The 23,081-nt window shown below is 32.3% G+C and overlaps 1 protein-coding gene across 3 annotated transcripts in view; it reads left to right on the forward strand.

Moving 5' to 3' along the window:
- Sol1 overlaps nt 1–23,081 on the forward strand; it is a 941,015-nt gene that overhangs the window by 781,535 nt on the left and 136,399 nt on the right. For all 3 annotated transcript variants that reach the window (XM_072532789.1, XM_072532790.1, XM_072532791.1), the window contains one exon: nt 12,557–12,762. In XM_072532789.1, the coding sequence (XP_072388890.1) occupies nt 12,557–12,762 (206 nt within the window). The remainder of the gene's footprint in view (nt 1–12,556; nt 12,763–23,081) is intronic.

Consider the following 23,081-nt stretch of genomic DNA (forward strand, 5'->3'; position numbering starts at 1 on the left):
TGAATTTATCTTTATTTATATTTATATTTCGAATTAAGGATCGTTTTTCTTTTTAAAATCATCTATATGGTACAAAGTTATTTCAGTGAGAAAATTTGAAACATTATAGACAGGAACTACATTTGGAAGACATTGATTAATATCTTCTGCAAGACATTTCCAATGCTTGAAAATATGCCCTGCTTTTGGAGTTGGGAATATTTTACTCGTGGAAAATGCGATAATATTTTTACCTATTGAAAAAACACGCTCCTTTTGCAAATAAATACGTAAATAGCACTTTAGTGATACCTTTTTATTTTATAACTTAATAATAACAATAAAAGTTGTTTCCTATTTTATTGCAACTTTATAAAGAATTATATTACCATTATAAATAAAACTTTTGTAGGCTGCTAAAACTTTTGAAAGCGCTATAAAAGATTTTATTTTAAACCAGAGCGGAGGTTTAATTACCTTAACCCCATGTTGAAATTGTTATTTTTCTTTTATGACTAAAAACAACGTTGAGAAGAGTTCGGGGTGATTTATGTATTAAGGCCTTAGATATTTTATTATTTTTAAACAGACCTATTAAAAGTTTTTCATAAATTGTCGAAATGAATGAATTTAAGCAAAATCTTACTTTGCTGTAAAATTAAGAGAAACCATCAAAATTGAGGTATTTACGTAGAAAAGATTCAAATAATTAAAATTTAAGGTTATTTATTATACCGTGTGGAAACCACTTATGGAATAAAATTGTTTGTGTCCTTATTTTAGAAAATAATAAAAAAACTCTGGGACACGTTAACTTTTAAATTTAAATGTGCGCTTTTTAAACATAAATTTAAATATACAGAGTGATCCACGGAAGTCTGGCATAGTCCATAATCCTTATTTATAATGAAACAGTCTGTATATTTTTATGTTTTTAAAAGATTCCTAACAACCTGATTTCAACGAACTATATCATGTAGGGTCTATAATGAATAATACAATGTGAAATTTTGAAATTAATGATTTATCACGTGTTATGGTATTATTTTAAATTGGCTAAATACAGACAATACACTTCTACCCTAAGTGTCAGTATATTGGGGAAAATTTCTGTTTAGTAACCGTGTTAACATTTTTTGTCATGAATAGGTAAAAACTGTCTAGACAGTCTGCTAATTAAACTAAATCGGTAAATAATGCGGATTGTTATCAATCAGTTGTTGATGTGTTGACATTTTACAATAAAATAATAAATTTCCAATTAAAAGCTAATTTTTTTCAGAAATAAAAATGAAATATTTAACTGAGACCCACTGAATTGAGATTTTAATGATGATCGGTTACGGGGAGAATTGTAGAAGTCAAGTTGAAGTAGCAAACTTATTTAATCAGAGGCATCCTCAGTTGAATAATATTCCACAAGGTACTGTGTCTAAAATTTATGCACAATTCAGAGAACTTGGATATGTTAAACAATTAAAAAGAAAACCGAACTTCATTGAAGATAAAGTGAAAGTGGATATTTTGTTAAGTGTCGCAGAGAATCCAACGTCAAGTTCACGTCAAATTGCACGTCAAAATAATGTGAGTCACACAACTGTCCTAAGGTATCTCCACGAAGAAAAACTTTATCCATATAAATTGACTTTTGTGCAGGACCTAACAGAAGACGATCCAGATCGTAGAATGGATTTCTGCGAAAGAATGATGGATAAAATTAACACAAATGAAATAGGTCTTAGCACAATTCTTTTTTCTGATTAATCAACATTTACATTGAACGGAGAGGTAAACCGACAAAACTGTAGATATTGGTTAGCGAAGAATCCTCGTTGGATGCGTGAGACACACACTGAGTATCCTCAAAAGTTGAATGTTTGGGCAGGTATTGTCGGAGATCATATTATTGGCCCTATATTTGTAGATGGTAATTTCACAGCGGAAAAATATTTAAGCATGCTAAGAAACGATGTTCTTTCTCAGTTGGCTAACTTACATCCCAGTCCAATAGATCCTACCCTACCCCATGAAACTGTCTGGTTCCAGCAGGACGGTGCAACACCCCATTATGCTTTAATGGTGAGAAATTACTTGAATGAAATCTTCTTCAATAAATGAATTGGACGAAGGGGTACTATTGAGTGGCCAGCTAGGTCGCCAGATCTTACGCCTTTGGATTTTTTCTGTGGGAATGTGTCAAGAACAAAGTATATGCAACACAATCAATTAGCATTGAAGACCTCAAAGAAAGGATAACTACATGAATACGAAATATTTCACCTCAAACTTTAAACAAAGTTCGGTTCGAGACGAGTTTTATAGGAGAGTGTTATTGCCAACAACATGGTGGAGAAAATTTTGAGCATTTATTTTAATGTAATCCAATCAATTATTACCTCGGGTATCCTATGAATTAATGGTCTTAAAGAAAATTATACTTAATTTCACAATTTCACCTTGTATTATTCATAATAGATCCTACATGATATTATTCGTTAAGATCGGGTTGTTAAGGAGCTTTTAAAAACATATAAGTATACAGGGTGTTTCATTTAAAATACAGATTATGGACTATGCCAGACTTGTGTGGATAACCCTGTACATTAAAATTTATGTTTAAAAAGCGCACATTTAATTTTAAAAGTTAAGGTATCTCAGCGTTTTTTATTATTTTCTAAAATAAGGACACAAACAATTTTATTCCATAAGTGGTTTCCACACTGTATGTATAGTTTATAAATCATATGTTCAGACGTATATAACTGCAACGAAACATGTAAATAGGTTTAATTCAGAGTGTGTATTTTACAATTTAGATATAGTATATTTCATAAATTTGTAACTATTTTGGAGTATCGCTAAACAATCGATAGTTCATAGTCCACTCTACTGTACAGCATAAGAAATACGAAAGTAAATTGCTCTAGTAATGAAAATATGAAACAAGTAATTTCCAAATTAAATTAAAGAAAAAATCATTTTTTAATCTTTTTTTATAGTATTAATAAGAAGTTGAATACAGTTAATTATTTTCATATATTTTATGTGCATTGCACGTTTTACGCGGAAATGTTCATTTGCCCAGCAATTTTTCCTTTTTTGGTCAACATTAAAAACACTTTCATGTTAACAAGGTTATGAAAGGATTTAGATTTTTGAAACATATTTATTTTATATTTACCTGCAAAATATTTGTTTCAACCAGATTGGTTATTCTCTAGAATTAAATGTGCTCCTCATCACTGAACTGTAAAATTGAACCAATCATAGCCTGTAGTTGGGTTTTTGATCGTTTGGAGAAACTGATACCTTACTTTAGCGATACTTCCAAACCGGTTGCAAATTAATGGTACCCTTATAAGTTTGTCATAGTAGTACTTGTGATTGGAAAGAGTTTGTTTCTGTATTGATAGCGAAAATGGCGAAACATATTTTTGGATATAAATCAAGTAATATTTAATTTGCACGAAAAATTTTATTAAAAATCCACAAGGAATCTAAGTTCCTGTAGTTTGGCTGTATATCATATATAACAAAATTTTTTATTAAAAATCCTTTATAAAAAGTATATAATTTAAAAACCTAATCGGGCTATATCATGTCAAAACGTTATCGGAATCCATGTTCCATCATCAGTGCACTAGGTGGGTATATATGTATTGAGCCACTAAATATGTAGGTAAAAACCCGTTAAAAATTGTGTTTTAAAATTTTAAAATTTACATTATATTGTGATAAATTCTATGATGTTAAAGTTACCGTCATAGTGTCGTAGACACATCGTCTCAGGACCAGCAACTTCACGTGGAGTCATACGTCGCCATACTACCAAATCCACTGGTAACTTTAACATCTTAGAATTTATCACAATATAATGTAAACCAAATTTTAAAATACAATTTTTAACGGGTTTTTACCTACATATTTAGTGGTTGAATACATGTATACTCACCTAGTGGACTGATGATGGAACATGGATTCCGAAAACGTTTTGACATGATATAGCCCGATTGGGTTTTTAAATTATATACCTTTTATAAAGGATTTTTAATAAAAAATTTTGTTCTATATGGTATACAGCCAAACTACAGGAACTTAGATTCCTTGTGGATTTTAATTTGCACTCTTATTTTACTCTTGAAAATGGAGGCCCTTTGCGAACAGTTAAATCCGTACATAAACGTCTGTGATGCCTTGTATATAAGTAAGACAAAACTCAAGTCAGTTTTAAAGAACAGAAAAAGTCGCACATTAAATAACTAGACCAAGCCCTAAGACTAAAGATCTTTCTTAGTGTGAGCCCATAAAATTATGAATCAGTATTGAAGTATCATGTCACCATTGGGATTTTTAATACAGAAATAAAATTAACATATTGTTTCCCTTATGTGGTATTGCTTTGAGTTCTTTTCGTAATAAAAAATAAAATCTGTAGTTATATATGTATATTTTTTATACAGTGTGTCAATTTTAAAACTTACAATATCTCACGAACAAAAGGTGATATCGAAAAATGCTTGAAACCGTTTCTAGGATAGTAAGGGGGAACTAAAATGACATTAAAGAGAACTCACCCCCATCAACCCCGTAGGCATCACCTACTACAACCAAAAAAGTTTAAATTTCAAATCCCTACTTGTATTATTTAATCATTGAAAAGACTATAAAAAATTTCATCCAATGGTATAAATAATAATTATACCAAAATACCTCGGCGTACGTCTGGATAGAACTTTGTCTTATCGATATTACTGTCAAGATATCAAGAAAAAAGTGAGCGCCAGAAATAATATCTTCCGCAAACCAACAGATACAAAATGGGGAGCACAACCACACACTCTCCGTACTTCTGTCTTAGCGTCAGCTACAACACATTTTGCTCCCTCAGAGAAAATGGCCGATGGGCACAATTTGCCGTATTTCACATGGAAAGCGCTAAACAGACTAAGAACTGACGTTTCACGTTGTGCTAGTAATCTGAAGAAATGTGGCGCGGTTCAGAATAGTCACCATCTACTATCATGCACAGAGATGAGAGAGACCTGCACAGAAGAAGACCTATTCTTAGCGAATGATAAGGTCATCTATGTAGCCAACCATTGGAAACACAAAATTTAAAGCTGTTGTTGTTCCGGACACGGAAAGTAAGTAAGTAAGTTGTAAGTAATTGTAAGTAAGTAAGTAAGGGTGAAGCAATAATTGTAAAACTTGGCCTAAATGGAAAATTTAATGAGATTTTTGTTGATTCTGATGATGACCCTGTATAATTATTGTTTAATAATTATACAGGGTGTTAATATCAGCCGGCTTACTATGACTTTTGTATTTGTAATGCTATCTTCCGGAATATTATTTTTAATGATAAGTGCCCGTCGGATTTTTTTTTGGTAAATAAAAACTTAATTTGGCGTTTTTGAAAAACAAGTTGAAAACATAAGTTTTTTGGGTTCTATCAGATTCAATAATTTTTGATTTATTTGAGAATTTTAAACGTCAGTATATATATATATATATATATATATATATATATATATATATATATATATATATATATATATATATATATAAGGTTCTTGAACTCATAAGTGGAGCATAGAGCTTCAGTGAAAACGCGCCATCGGGTTCTATTTTGCGCTAAGGCCTTCACCTCATTCCAAGACTTTCATTGGCCTCTTATCTCATCCATGATGGATCTTCTCCAAGTTTGTACTGGGCGACCTCTTTTTCTTTCCCCTTGGGTATTCCACTCTAGGGCAGTCTTTGCGATACTGGAACTATTTTTCTGAGTGTGTGACCGATCTAACCCCACTTTCTGGACTTAATTTCATTTTGTACCCTCTTTTGTTCGGTCAGGTGAAGCAGATCTTCGTTTCTGATGGTGTTAGGCCAGAATATACGAACAATTCTTCGTAGACATTTGTTAACAAAGACCTGCAGTTTGTCTGTGAGGGTGTTTGTCACTTTCCAGGTTTCACACCCGTAGAGTAGAACAGATATGACATTTGATCGGAATATTTGGATCTTTGTCCTTGTAGTATACTCGCCAGATCTCCAAACAGGGTTGAGCGTGCTGAAAGCTTGTTGAGCTTTTCGTATCCTCATACGAATATCGTCTTCTGTACCTTCGTTTTCTGTTATGACACTTCCAAGATACGTAAAGTTTTCCACATTTTCAATCTGCATATTGTCGATAGTAAATAGCGTGTTGTTCCTTGTATTTATTTTCATGGACTTGGTTTTACTAATATTGATTTTCAAACCTATTTTATTGGCTTCAGTGGAAAGTGTTTCCAATTGGTAAGCCAGATCTTGGAACCTTTGACCTAATAGGCAGATATCGTCCGCGTATTCTAGATCGCTTAGGCGTGTGGTTAACGTCCATTGTACCCCTCTTGTGTCGGAGTCTCGTTTGGAGAGAACATAGTCTATAGCTATGTTAAAAAAAACTAAGAAAGCACGCAACCCTGTCTAACTCCAGTAAGTACGTCGAATTCGTCACTGTTGATCCCATTGTGTGTCACGCTGCATTTCGCATCAGTCATTAAACGTCATTAGGTTTCATCATTTGTACGATCGGTACAGTTATTCAGCTGTAGTTGTCACTATGGTTTATAGTATACCTGAACACGTGGAGATCATTTTCATATTTGCCTCCCAGAACCAGTGTTATTTACGAACAGCTTAAATATTTCATTAAAGGCATCCGGACAAAAATGTGTCACGTGTACGTCTGCGATTTAGTTGAAAAGTTTAGAGAAACAGGCTCAGTGCAAAATAAAAAAAGGGATGCCTCAAGTTTACTGAACGAAGCATCCCAAATTGAGGTCCTTGGAAATTGTGCAATAGAGCCTACTGCATCAATACGTCAAGTATTTGCAATGACAGGACTTTCACATCAGTCAGTTAGTGATGTATTAAAATTACATGAGTATTGAAACGTGTTGAAAGATGTTGAAAGTTCGTGCAGAATTTAAAAATAGGCTGTAATATTATTTACAAGACAATGAAGCCCACTTTTGTAACCAATTTGTAGTTCAACAAATACCTCATTAAATTTTCCATTTAAGCCAAAGTTTTACAATTATTGCTTCACTCTGTATAATTACTATTTATACCATTGGATAGCATTTTTATAGTCTTTTCAATGATGTATCACAAATGGTGGTTTGCAATTTAAACTTTTCTGGTTGTGGTGGGTGGGGCCTAGGGGATTAATGGGGGTGAGTTCTCTTTTATGTTATTTAAGTTCCCTCTTACTATCCTAGAATCGGTTTCAAGCATTTTTTGATATCAACTTTTGTTCGTGAGATGTAGCCCATTGTAAGTTTTCAAATTGACACACTATATAGGTACCTGTCAATAAATTAATATTTTACAAAACCAAGTACACTCATCAATTTTATGTTAAAAAGTGTAGATGGAAAATAAAATACTTGACTGTATACAATAGTATCTGTATTAAAGCGTAGGTTCATATTGAAGACTTTAAAACAAGCGCGATTTTTCGAGCAAGTATTTTACAGACGACCGGTTATCCACGGATACTTTATTTTAGCTTATAATGTAACATGGTTGAATTTGTGATGTACATCAGTATACCTTTGGTTGTTGTTAAGATGAGAAAAACAAAAATTAATTTGCAATCTGTTACATAAGCTTAATTGTTATTACTGGCTCATATTGCTTAAAAATTAGTTCTAATATTGATTACTAAAATAGTAAAGCAGACACTTATAAAGAAGATTACGACAAGTTCATTAAATGGATGGAAGAGCAAAAGGTAACAGATACAGATGAACAAGTTGTGCTTGTTTACCTTCAGAAAATATCGGAACAGTACAATCAATCGACTCTGTAGGCTATCCATTCAAAATTGCAAAGTATTTTTAAGATAAACAAAGGAATCGATTTAAAATCATTTGTGATAGGGCATGCATTCACGAAGGCAACTAGCAAGAATGACGTGGCCAAGAAGGCGTATGTTTTTACGGAAGACGATTTGTGGAAGTTTTCACAGATGCTCCGCACATTACGTAATTGTTTTGAAGGTGGTAGTCTTTATCTCTGCAGAAGATGTTTGTGCGATTTACGCTTTCATGACATCAAGGAAGAAGGAAGCGTATTGCTTATTACTATCTGACCATCTAAGACTTATAAAGCTAACAAACAATTAGCGAAATATAGAGACGTCAAAAAAAAGGAGTTTTATTTACAAATATACAACAGAACGCGTAGCTGTTAATTCACTATTTTATATATATATATATATATATATATATATATATATATATATATATATATATATATATATATATATATATATATATATAATCCTGATAATAAAAAGGAATCATGGCGGAATATTTTTTTTATTATTTCACTGTTCAATTTCACATATTATGTATAGAAGAATACAACTTGATGAATATTATATATTATAATAAAAAAAAAACTTCGACTGACCTCGTTATAAATCTTTGGACATCCGTTTCACTTGGTTGTCTATTTAACCGTTAACGTCGGATAAGCAAGGATGCAGAATAATAAGCTAAAGCTGTAATGATTTTATTTCCGATATTCAGGTTGAGCCGGAATGCCTAATGGACAAGAAAATCCAATTTTGAAATAAATTTTTTTATATTATGAGTATCTTCAGATGTATAGCTTCGGCTGAAAAAAGTTGACTCTACTTATATTTTAACTTTTGTTAAATATAATATTTATCTAGTTGCCTATAGATATATATATATATATATATATACAGAGTGGCGAATCGTCAAACGGACTATAGAAAAATAAGAAATTCTAAATTGTTGAATTCCTGCTTCCCTAATTATTTTACACCAAAAGTCATGAGAAACTATTTGAAGAGGACAAACCTGTATTAAAAACAAACCAATGTTGTTAAAATTTTCTACGAATTAAACGTATTCCAAAATTTTGCAAAAATATAATACATTTTCGAGGCCACCCCTAAAAGTCAGGCAACACTAAGTGCAAGAATGTCTATGAGGTGTTGAGTTTGGTCATATTGGTGTTTCTGGTATTTGACATTATTTGAATTGCCAAAATTTTTATTTTGTCCTTTATTGTTTAAAAAGCAATAGAGATTCAAAAATGTACTCAATTGACGAAAAAGTAGCGATAATAAAAATGTTTTATTTAGGCAATAGTGCGTGAAGTTTTAGTTCTTTATTTATATAAGATATCTCATTAGACCAATTCCAATTCATTCAACTATTCAAAGAATTTTACAAAATTTGGAAAATACTGGGACCTTGCTTTTTATTTAAACCTGTACAAATAATATTACTGAGGTACCAAGAAATTTAGAAAATCAAAATAAAATAAATGTGTTAACAGCAATTGTAGAAAATCCTATAAAAAATTCGCGGACCATTGCAGACTACAGTCCATCTAATTTACAAACCGTTGCACGTCATCGGCGTGATAGCCCGTGACGTCACATGATACCAACACGAAATATTTAGGCGGTAGGTGTGTTCTTATTTAGAATCACTTTGCCGAGTACACTGGCATTACAGCCACTAGACATATTTTATTATATACGCGTAGAACTAATATTTAAAGATTTCTATTAATGTTAACTTAAAGAAATAGACAACAATATGTTTCATTTAATTTGTATAAATGCATTATAAAGCGTTTTTATGTAGAACACACTTGTTCGGAACACACTGTAACTGTAATCGAACGAAGGTGAAATTTTGGCATAAATTGGTAACACTTATTTGACAGTTGCGGTGTTGACACTTTTTGTACTTTATTATTTTAAATTTTAAAGTGAATACCTCTTGTTTTATATTTTTACCTATTTAATAAAATCGGTCCTTTTTAGAACGAAATTAGTGTGTTTTATTTCAAAAATGTCACGTAAGAATTTAAATAGTCGTTGTAAAGAGTATAATAATAATTATGTGACCTATTTGATTTAAAATGGATTCAGGATTTTTTTATACTTTGGCAACTATGTCAACTTCGATCTCTGACGTAGATAATGACGTGCAACGGTTTGTAAATTAGATGGACTGTAGTTTAGTATTCATAATTCCACTGTCTAAAAATTTTTGAAAAGGAATAAATTCCGTTCATATAAATTTCAATGTGATCAAGAACTAAGAGAAGGAGATGCTGAGAGACGAGCGGAATTAATGGAGCGGGTTAATGTAGACAGGCAAAGTTTTTAAAAAACATTTTGTTTAAAAATGACTGTATGTTTACAATAAATAATAAAACAAATATTCAAAATTGTAGGATTTTGCCGACACGAAAGCCTGGGGATATTATTGAAAGCCATACCCAATATCGTCGAAAAATAAATGTCTGGTTAGGACAAGAACAGAAAATCAACCGCCAATATTTTTAGGACATCTTACTGTTCCAGTCTGCTTATATTCCTTAATTGTTCTGTAAATAGTTGAATTCGCAACACCTAAAATTAGCACATTACTTTAGTAAGTCTTAATTCTAACAATAACTATTCTGCAAAACTAACCTTTTGTCTATTTAATTTTTGCTACCATGGCTGTTATTTTCATTCCATGATTATCAATTTTTATTTGTTTGTACATGTTTATAATGCATTGATTTTTATTTGATGATAAATGACCCAAACCTACTCGGCGTTCTTTAGGTGGAGAAGGATAATTACCACTAGTACTTGGCATTGAATCCATATTGTTATCTTAATAACACTAATACGTCGCTAAATAGTTCTGAAAATAACTGTTTTTTATATAAATGCAAACAAAAAATCTAAAAATTAAAGGAATAACAGAGAAAATACAAAAAATTGTAGATATAAATTTTGAATTTTAAAATTTCATAAATGTCATTAGTGTCAAAATGTCATAATTTAGTGGAGTAAACTTGTCTGTGGTTGGACCAATTACAAACAAGCATTACGGCGCGGTAGATTTAAATTACTTCTCCTGGTTAAAAAACAAATCATAGATTGAACTAGTCAGTGGATGACTAAAAGTTTTTTAATTAACCATCGATATGTGGTGAGATATTAAAGCATTAAAAGTTTATAAAAAATCCTAAAAGAATATTTATTATAAATTACGTAAATTGTTTACCCACTTTAATTAGTACAATTAGAAACTAGAGCACACGTACTTATTGTTAACATGTGTGTTTTGTTTTATAATACTTTTGCTACACTTTACGTTAGCCTGGTATACTCAACACCTTTGTATAAAGATTAATTGATCTAATAACCAACATCTCATATAATCGTAAAGAGACGAGCAAAGCGGGCAATCGGTTATTTATTTAGTACTCGTTTAGTTGGTTTACAGTCTAGTTGGTATCCGTAACGTGAACACGAACTAATATAAATAAGTAATGTCATTAATATGCTATTATAAATTGCTGGTTGTAATTGAATAAACAATAAACGAGATACATCACAATTAAATATATTAATCGATCTCTTCAACAATTTAAGATGTAGTTGCTTAAGAAGTATCGCCAATCCATTCAGAGATTAATATGGTGCGATACGAGAGATGACAAGATCATAAGAAAATATCTTCTTCCTATATTATTTTATAATATAGATATACAAAGGGATATATTTTTCATTTAGTATTAACTAGCAAGATCTATCTGATGAGCTAATAATAGCGAAGTATCTTTAATCGAATGGCAGGTTGACGAGATGTGAATATTCCTTTTCGTATATTATTTACAAAATTTCTTTAGTTAACTATTCCAAGAGTTACTTAGAACTATATATTGTTTTTTAATATTAATGTTTAAATCGTTATTCTTTATAATTTCTTCTTCTTCTTCTTCTTCGTCTAGCCATTCGCGTACACATCTGAACATAAGCCTCTTCAAGTCTTCCTTTCCATTGTTTTTTATTGTACGCTACTTGTAGCCAATTTTTCCCGGCAGTCCTTTTCAGATAATCTGTCCATCTCATAGGAGGTCTGCCTCTGGGTCTTTTGTGTTGGTATGGTCTCCAGGTTAAAATTGATCTGTGCCATTTGTTTAGATCGCTCCTAGCTACATATCCAGCGTATTCCCATTTCAACTTTAATGATTTTTGCACCACATCGGTGACTTTGGTTTTCTGTCTTATCCATGTGTTTGTTTTCTTCGCGTGTTGGGTGATCCTAAGTATATTCATATTCTTTTTTGTGATTGTCCATGTTTGTGCCGCATAAGTTAATATCGGAATAATGCATGCATCAAAAACTTTAGATCTAAGATGTAATTGAATTTGTTGATTTCTGAGTATATAGTTCAGTTTACCGAATGCTACCCAAGCTAACTTTCTTCTTCTTTTTATTTCTTCAGTTTGAATTTCCCTATTTAGTATTATTTTTTGTCCTAAGTATATATATATTCCATTCCCATTCTTTATAATTTAGTAATCTTAAAATCGTTATGGTAATTTATGTAAAGATTGACGGTTAATAATAAATAAAATTCAGTCGTACTTAATTGCTTATATATTTATGAGAAATATTTTTAGATATTACATATTTTTCTAGTTTTTCATGAGTTTTTGTCACATAGCATTAATGTTTAAATTTATTTTTAGCTGTCTAAATCGGGCAGACATTATTCGAGTATTTGATGGCAGTACGACGTCGGATCCCTCCATAATACTCTTATGTAACGAAGAGACGCAGATTGAAATACTTTCAACTGGTCCAGATCTGTTCATCGAATTCGTAGCGAATTCGGATAATCCTGGACGTGGATTTAAAGGAAAATTTCAGTTTCAGCCCAGTGATAATGTAGTAGGTAAATAAGACAAAAATGTAAATTTGCAAAGTTTTTTGATTATTTTTTTGAAGTCAAATATGATAATAAATTGCACAAATTTGTGCACATAAATAAAGAGCTCAGAATGAAAAGTCGGTAAATTTAAAATTTTATATCGGATCATAAAGTAGATATTATAAAGAAATATTAAAATTCGTTAATAGTATTGTCAATGTGTTTTTACTATGTAACTATCAGAACCAAATTAGTTGATGATCCTGTCAAATTTTAATGCTGTTTAACCCTAGCAAGAGATTAATTTTGAATCTAAAAACTGAAAATGTGTATGTTTGCTGTTTGGGCATCATACAAATATTCTATAACAACAAAAAAAAGTATATGACATCTACACGTCATAAATTTGGATTGTATACCAGAGTATACATCGCCAAAGAGACCGAAAAATAGGTTTGTATAGCATATCATACATTGCCAAATTATGAACGACAAGTAATATGAATAAGAACTTCTTCTTTAAGCGCCCTATCCGTTGCGAACGTTGGCTATTAACATGGCAATTCTGATCTTGTTGTGAAACCACTTCCACAGATTTTAGAGCCACGAGTGTATTCTCCTGCCTGGCCCTCGCTTAGTGTCTACTTTCCCCTGGACAATCAATTACAGTAGACGGTTTTATCGTGTCTCAATATGTGGCCTAGATATTCAAGTTTTCTTTGTTTGATTGTGCTCACGATTTCTTTCTCCTTTCCGATTCTTTGGAGTGCCTCTATGTTGGTGACATGTTCGGTCCAACTAGTGTTTCTAGTTTTCTCGTGAGCATATGTTTCAGCGTCCAGGCCTCCACACCATATAGTAAGATCGGAAAAATGTAGCATTTAACTAGACGTAGTTAGGGAAAGAGACAAATCCTTGCTTATGAGGAGCTTTTTCATATTGTTAAATGCTGCTTTAGCTCGGGCATAATGAAAATTATGAATCTATAAATAGGGGAAATTTTGTGGATTTAGCAAATTTTTTATCTGACTATGACGAACTACTAAAAAGTCATTTAGATCAATCTACTGTATTTCGAGGTACCTCGAATAGAATACAAAATGATTTGATCAAGTCTGATCAAGATACAGATATCGTCAATTTAAGTCAATTGTCGGTTGTTCTGCGTTAGATCAAAAATAATGGTGAAATACAAGAACGATTTTGGGGATTTTTGGATATAACTGCAGATAGATTGGCAGAAGGTATATATATAGACATGTTTGTAATATAGTTGAGGAACTGGACTGTGGTTCCAAACTTGTCGCTTAAAGTTATAATGGAGCTGCCGTAATGGCTGGGCACCTGGGAGGACTTCAAACCAAAGTTAAAGAGAGGTTTCAAAATGCAATTTTTGTGCACTGCTTTGCACACAGACTAAATTTAGTTCTAGCGCAATCAGTCGCACTCAATAAGACTTGCAAAGTATGTTTCCAAACCTTGAGCGGAATGGCTGCTTATTTTTTCAACCTCTCCCACCAGACGGAACTACAATGGGAGGTTAGTAAAAACAGTTTCCCAATATCGGCAATCCCTAATAGAGTTATTTGAAAGCATTTTAGAGCATAAAGACCGTTGGGACCCTGAAACTGTGAATTCCTCAAGAGGTTATTTGGAATTAGTCAAACGAGATTTTGATTTTAATATTTTGCTTCAAGTATTTTCTGAAATATTTCCTTATACAGACATTTTATTTGATGTATTGCAGACTAAATCGAATGATATTGGATTTTGTCTTAAAAAAATTAACGAATTCGAAGTCCAAATCAACAGACAGAGGAAGCAATTTGATATCATGTGGCAAAAAACTTGCGACCTCGAAGAGATGGAACCCAAGAGAAAAGCATTAGAATTGACGATATAGGTGACACAAAAATATCTTATAATCGACTTTTTTGTGAAATTATAGATAATATTTCCCAGCAGCTTAAAGAAAGATTTAAAAACCTTTGTGAGTTAAGATTTGTGGAGTTATGCAACTTCAATAAATATGCCAACTGTAGTTTCCCGCAAGAAGATTTTAATTGTCTAAAAAACATTATGCAAACTTTTTTGACATTCTTTCCCTGCATTCCCAACTGTGCATTTTGTATGCTTCTCAACACTCTGTATAAACTGATACTAGTTCTAAAATGCTGACATTTCTTAAACAAACTGAACTGGATGAAGCATATAGTGAGGTTTCAAAATTATGTGACTTGGTGATGACAATACTTGCTACAAGTGCGTTTGTAGAACGAAATTTTTCTGTACTAAAGCGGATTAAAAACTTTGTCAGAAATTCCACAATTTTTATGAGTCTGTCATAAACGAGTTTGCCAACGATGGCAGAAGAATAAAGCTGCACTACAAGTCAAAAGGTTAGTAAATCTTTTTATAATTTCCTTTAATTTGCATCCCTTTCTTCAAATGTCACGGGACGCCACTGATTAACATTCATAAAAAAATTCCTGTTATGCACTAAACATAGTCTAATATTACATTTGTTACAAAATATGGCAGTTTGTCCCTTCTTGCAATTTCTCGACCTGCTTATTGCACCGTATACTAGAAAATGATCTAGATGATATAATCGAATATCATCATGGGGTCTAGTTTTTACCGGGTTTTTAATTTTTTTGGAAGTTAGTGGTAGATGCTCATTGCTGGGACGTCTTCTTTTTGTCGGCCTACAGTAGACTTTTGGCAAGTTTAATTCTTAATTGTTTCAAACGAATGACTGTTTTTTTATCTTCTAGTAGAATGCATCACGTTTATATAGTAGCCAAGCATTATTAATCGATATATCTATAATTTGAAAAAAAATGCCCATATACCATCTATGTGTTTTGAGGCGTATTCTATATAGAGCAATCAACATGTCTGCCGAATCCACATCACCATATGACTGTTATAGTGTTTTATTAACTGTGGGCATGGAATGTGAATTTTTCTGTTTTTCATTTTGGAGAATCTTTGTATGGTTGCTATTGGAATGGAGGCTACATAAGAACTACACAAGGTTACGGACTTGTTATCATATCACTACGACTATCCGACTATCATTGTTTACTCTTAGGTCAAAAGAACTACTCCCATCTTTTGTCATTTTCTTATCAGATTCAAGTGGGTGACCCCGTAGTCTGTCTTTCAAATGAAATGTTTGTGTCAAATGAAGGTTAGTTTGTTCTACGATTCATTCAACAATATTTGGACTAAAAATGGTTTTAAAATATTCAAAGGTGTTTTTATATTTTGAAGTTTTATAAAATTATTATTTTGTTCTGTTGTTACTTCATATTTAAAATCATCCCTTGTCCAGTTGAATGAAGACTCATCTTGTTTCGCCTTCCGTTTTATTGAAGAAATTGCTTGTTTTTGAACTACTGGAGAAAATTGACTGAGGGAGTAGCTGCTGCTAGTTTTCGTTTACTGACTGAAACAAGTAAAATTTTTACAGCTTCTTCTATATTTTTTTCAGAAATTATATTTTCTTCAACATTATCATTGTCTTCTGTGAATTCTTTCAAAAAATTACGAGGTAATACCTCTTGTTTGTCATCACTACTAAAGGGTGATTTTTTAGAGGTAGAGAAATGTAAATTGGTAACACTTTTTTAACTGTTGGTCATTTTGACAGCTGTCAAGTGATTTATGCTACGTTTGGTTTGGCATTTTAGCATGAATAGACTTGACGCCCTAACAACGCTTCCAAATTGTACAAATTTATTTTGAAAATTGTGGTTCTGTTCGAAATACTTATCGGGCACTACGTCAGTTTTGTGGTCAATATAATAGTCCATCAGAGGAAGCAATTCAATTAACCATAAAACGTTTTGCATCACATTTACTCCAAATGATAATATACATCCACAGACACGTCGTACAGTGCGTATAGAAAAAGTTGGCGGTGCTCTAGAGCGTAGCATACAGGAAGAACCGAATCAGTCTATCTGCCATCGTGCACAGCGGTTGGATACATAATCATCGATTTTATGGAAGATTTTTCGGAGAGATCTTGCCTTGCGCGCTTAAAAAATCCAACTCGTGCAAGAATTGATGGCACATCATCACCTAGTAAGGCGTATATTCGTAGATTCGGTCAGTGAGTCCAAAACGAGATTGCCGTTGATTCCGATTTTCATGAGCAAATTTTGTTTAGCATTGAATTTCACTTTCGGTTGAATGGCTACCTCAACAAACAAAAATGCCCTATTTGAAGTTAGGATAATTCATAAATGTATATTGAGAAACCATTACATTCACAGACCAAACTGACTGTTTGGTCTGCTTTATAGTCTGGTGGAATCATTGAACCTTACTTCTTCAAAAACAATGACGAACAGAACGTTATAGTCAATGGTGACCACTATGGAGCCATGATTACTTACCTGATTACCTTTTTCATTCCCTAATTAAACAACCATAATGTGCAGGAGCTGTCATTTCAATAAGATGGCGTAACATGTCACATAGCTTAAGCCACATTTGATTTATTTAAGGAAAGGTTCGGTAACCGCATAGATTCACATTTTGGACCGTGAATTGGCCTCCAAGATCGTGCAATTTACCACTGCTAGACTATTTTTTGTGGGGATATGTGAAGCTACTAGTCTACGCCGATAAACATAAATCGATTGACCACTCGAAGGACAACATTCGCCGTGTTATTGCCGATATACGGCGGCAAATATTGGAAAAAGTGATCGGACCACCGGAAAAAGAAATTGGACCTCCAGATTAGACTACGTCGGAGCCAGGCATGACGGTCATATACTAGAAATCATATTAAAATTATAATGCCAAATAATTATCTTTCGAATAAAGTCAATTGTATGTCAATTGATAAAAATCATCTCTGTCTTATTCCATTTTAAAATTCTATACCTCTAAAAAAACACTCTTTACTTTCTGAGCCGCTTTTAACACCAACTGGAGGAAAAAAAGGGCCATTATTTAATAAATTCTCTTATCTTTTAGTCTGAAAAAAAAATGAATGTCAAATAAGTCATATCGAGCGGTGTATACTATACAATACAAAAAGTTTTGATTCGATTTGCTAAAAAAATATACCAAAAATGTGTTTATACATAAACAATATAATGCTTCAAAAATAAGTTCCCAAAAAATTAACACTGTATAATAAAAAAACAATAAACTGATATAAACACTTACCACTTGTTGGTTGAAACAACACGCTTGCTCAGTCATTTTGTCGAGACTGTATCCATTATCCATACCGTCATAACTAAATGCGCGAAATTAAGAATTTTCGGGCCGATTTCCAGTCGGCTACATACGGTAGTGTATACTTAACTATACAGTGCCAAGAACTGGGTTTTAAATACTAAATACATTGACAATTTTTTTTTTTTTTTTACTAAAGACACAGAAGTGTACTTACATTAAAATCTGGTCAGTAAGACCAATTATCAATTTGTTTCTAACTTAAATTATTAATGAAATCTTAAAATTAGGTGTCTACTCACTAGTATCTTTCCTATTATTTCTAATAACTAGCATTAAATTTAGCATGCATACTCGCACAACACTTTACTCTGCTTTTCACTCACTCATTATACCAGTTCAAAAGGCTTTGTTCTTTTGAGCCTTCTTTCTAGGTTCGTATTGTCGAGGAGCTGGATAGCCTCGATGTTTACATGATGATGGAGTCGTTGTTCATAGCTCCCTGCAAATTTCTTGATTATCTGATTGACGTCTTCCATCTTGAGGTCCCGGTGAAGGTCGTTGTCCCTAACGTACCAAGGCGCATCTACGATGTTCCTCAGTACTTTATTCTGGAATATCTGGATTACTTTGATGTTACTAGGCTTGGCACAGCCCCAGAGTTGGCAGCCATAGGTCCATACTGGTCTCAGTATTTGTTTATAGATGAGGAGTTTATTATTTATGGATAGAGAGGAATGTCTTCCCATTAACCAATACATTTTCTTGTAGCGGATGCCTAGTTCTTCTCTTTTCTTCTTCACGTGAGCTTTCCAGCGAAGTTTTGCATCAAGAGTGATCCCCAAGTACTTTGCTGATGTTGCAATAGGCACTTGGACATCATTTATTCTAATAGGAATATTATTAATTCTCTTATTGGTAAAATTTATATGGACTGATTTATTCTCATTCAGTTTAATTTTCCATTTTTTGGTCCATTCATGGATTTTATTTATTGAATTTTGTAGTTTTTCTGTAGCTTCTTCGACGGTGTCACTTACCGCTAAGACAGCAGTGTCATCTGCGAAGGTAGCTATGGTGTCGTCTTCTAGTTCAGGTATATCACACGTGTATATTAGATATTGTCAAATAAAAATTTTTAAATATTATGTATATATTGTAACATACGTTGCTAAGTTAAGGATTAATTTTGTTAAAAACTTTGACTTTTTTTATGTTTTTTGGTGCATAGATACGATTTTTCGCCAGGCGTAAAATCCGTCAGGTAGTTTGCTATAAACAATTTAATTGTTAAATGATTGTACCTCCTAAACTATTAGAGATATTTAATTTTACCGAAGTGAAATTTATCCCTTTTGAAAAAATTAACAAAATGGGGTTTGGTACACTTTGTTTCGATTTTTAAAACCGGAGTTATAATAAATTTCGTAAAAACAATTTCAAAATAGGCATTTAATGGGGCTTTTCCAAGTATAACTCAGCTTTAGAATTAGCTGTAGAATTAACTTTGGAACTCGCTCATTTTAAAGGTAATTGTTTCATTTTAAAGGTAAAAGTTTGCATAATTAGTTTACCTTTTGTAATAAAAAAATTGTAACAATTAAACAATATAAATTTCACTAAAAATATGCGAATGTTAATTGTTAATGTTAATTTTTGACCAAGATATGAAGCATGGAAATTTTAATAAGGCGCGTGGTCAGCTCGCAACGAATGAGGACGCGCTTAAACCGCACAGATAAATGAATTTTTAATATCTTGGCAAAAAATTAACATAGAAACACTAAAAACTTTGTTTTGAAAAATGTCTACAAAAATTTATTATAAAATCTTATCACTACGGCTGTTTCGGCTCAAGTGATTGAGAAAGGCAATCAGCCGAAACAGCAGTAGTGATAAGATTTTATAATACATTTTTGTGGAAATTTTTAAAAACAAAGTTTTTAGTGTTTTATTGTTACATAAAATAAATTTCCATCAAGTAACGGTCGAATCCATCAATTAACATAGAAACATTTACCAAAGCTGAAAATGTTCATTTTGAATTGTTCAATAACTTCCATTAAACAAACTGCCAACGTTTGCTGCAAAATTTTGTTTAAAACTCTGATAAACAAATTAATTCACCACTTTTTAACAAAAGTTTTAATTATAAACTGCTGTGACTTTTTATATATAACGATAAATTAATATGCACCTCAAAATCTACACGAATTTTACCTATCTACCTATTTTTTTTTATTAGCTGCGAGTTGACCGTGCGCCTTTATGCGTTGTTAATAAAAGTTCCATATCTTGGTCAAAAGTTGACATAGAAATATTTACCGAAGCTTAAAATGTTCGTTTTGAGTTATTCTATAACTTTCGTTAGCCCCATCATCAAAGTTTATAGCTTTATTTTGTTTAAATCCCTTATAAACAAATTAATTTGCAACTTTCTAGTGAAATTTTTAAAGTTTAATTGTTATAACTTTTTTATTGATAAAAATACAGTAATTCCGCAAACTTTTTTTAAAGCTGAAACAATTACACTTAAAACAGGGGGGCTTTAAAAGTTAATCGTACGTATGAAAGCTGAGTTATACTTGAAAACGCTTCATCAAATGCCTATTTTGCAATTTTTTTTCACGAAATTTGTTATAACTCTGGTTTTAACAGTTGTATCAAAGTTTAAAAGTTTACCAAATGCCATTTTGTTAATTTTTTCAAAAGGTACAATTTTCATTTTGGTAAAATTAAATTTCTCCAATAGTTTGGGGATACAATTATTTAAACAATTAAATTGTTATTAACAAATTACATGACGCGTTTTCAGGCTGGTACTCTCGAAAAATAGAATCTACACATCAAAATATGAAAAAACGTCAAGGTTCCGAGGGAATGTAAAAGTGCATACTGCCCCCTCTGGCTCTTAGAGTACTAATTTTCATTACAACTAAAAAAATTTAAGAAAAAATGAAAATTATACAATTTTGTCGCTTACAAAGTAATTTGAACTGGTCTTTTGATACAAGATTGATAAAAAGGATCTCTAATATACAATATTGGTAGGAATGTCTGCGAGTAGGAATTCCTTAACGAAAATAAGACCAAGTATAGTATTGCCAATCTTTAGTAAGTTGTTGCTTTTAGTTTCCATTACCAAGAGCAACGATTAAAACCCTCCTCCAGGGCATATAAAGTAAAAAATATATAAGGAATAGTAGGAAAATGTAACTTGTCTTTCACACACAATACAAAAAATCCAAAACACTAATTGAATAATTAAATTATCACTTTAAATATGTAGAACACAATAATTATTGTATAAATACGCAATAATTAATAATATATTTCATTATATACAGATATAGATATCTAATATTAGGCTTATGACAAAAGTAGACAGAACGAGTCTGTTGCGAGTAACATGCGCCTGTATCTGCGGCGGCCTTGTGGACTATCACGGGTTGTGTTCCTCTGATCCTCTGCATGTGTTAGCAGTAGAAAAGAGACACCTCTATGAGAGAAGAGAGCATTTGACAACAGCTATAAAAAAAAGAAGAAAGGGAAAGAGTAATGGAAACTTTTAAGCCGTATCTTCATAGGTTCAGAAAGACAGATATAGATAAATGCCTATACTGCGAATATTCCGATATTGTTACTCACACAATGCTAGAGTGTAATAGATGTGCAGTGAAGAGAAACAGAATGTATAAAGAAATAGGTATGAAGCCTGTGACTGTAAGAGAGATGATCATGAAAATGACGGAAAGTACGGAGGAATGGAATAGTGTTCACAATTACATCCGAGCAGTCATTAAAAAAAAGAACAAGAAGAAGAGAAACACCAACTGGTCCAACGACAGAGATAATATCTAATTACTATTTTAATGGAAATAAGCCGCAATTGAAGGTTAAAGTAAGTTTATTGACGTTTGAATCTTTGATCTTTGATCTTGCACTGATAACTTGTTTATACTCCAACAATTAATAGAAAAAAGAATAGAAGTTGGTACAGAAGTACATCTAGCCTTCATCGATCTAGAAAAAGCGTATGATACAGATGCAAGACTTAAATTGAGGCAAGCTTTATAACAACTCGACATTAGTCCACACCTTTTAGGAATAATCTCAGAAGTATACAGAGATAATACTACTTACCTAAAAATCGGAAATAGACTATCAGAGCCAATATAAGTAACTAAAGGACTAAAACAAGTACGTCACCCTTACTGTTTAATTTATATATTAAGGCAGCCCTCCAAAATTGGAAAAACCACTACCAGGATATGGAAATTCCCATAGGAAATGACATACTGTAATCTCTAAACTTTGCATGTGACCAAGTCGTCCTAGCTCAAGTTTCTTATTATCTAGAATTTATAATAAAGCTCCTATGCAGAGAATATGTAGAATGGGGGTTACAAGTCAGCATGAAGAAAACGCACTCGTTGCTAAGAATGGCTTGGGAGAAACCGAAATGAAACACCGAATTAATCAGGGACGTAAAATTTTAGGATGTCTGAACTCCTTATGGTGGGATCGCAACATGTATAAAAGGAACAAAAAAAGAATAGGGCAAACTATGGTTGAATCAATTCTTTGTTATGGCTTTCAAGTATGGGAAATTAATGCAGACCTGAAGAGAAGATTGTTGGCAGTTGAAATGGATTATTTGAGAAGAAGTACTAGAACATCAAGGTAGCAAAGGAAGACCAACGAATCTATAAGAAATAACATGAATGCTACAGAAACGGTCATTAACAGAATAGAAAGAAGAAGTTCAAAATGGTTTGGACACCTATTGAGAACGTCTGACGAACGTTGGCCCTAAAAACTTCACAAATGGAAGCCCCCTGGAAGAAGAAAAAGACGTAGACATCGACGCTCATGAAATAAAGAAATTAGAAAAGCGATGGAATCGAGAGGTTTGGAGGAGTAGAGAACGGTAATACGGCGATAGCCGTCTCCAAAATGTATTGTACTTACAAGTTGGATTAATGTGAAACATCAATAAACTTATTTTAACCTTTAATTGTGGCTTATTCCCATTAAAATAGTAATTACTTTAAAATGCCACAAGAAAATAGCTTCAGAACAATAGAAAAGATCTAGATAAGAGAAGGAAGTGTTCCAAAAATGCCGTCAGCCTTACA

This window comes from Diabrotica undecimpunctata, chromosome 5, assembly GCF_040954645.1.
Source record: "Diabrotica undecimpunctata isolate CICGRU chromosome 5, icDiaUnde3, whole genome shotgun sequence".
NCBI classification, from domain to species: Eukaryota; Metazoa; Arthropoda; class Insecta; order Coleoptera; family Chrysomelidae; genus Diabrotica; species Diabrotica undecimpunctata.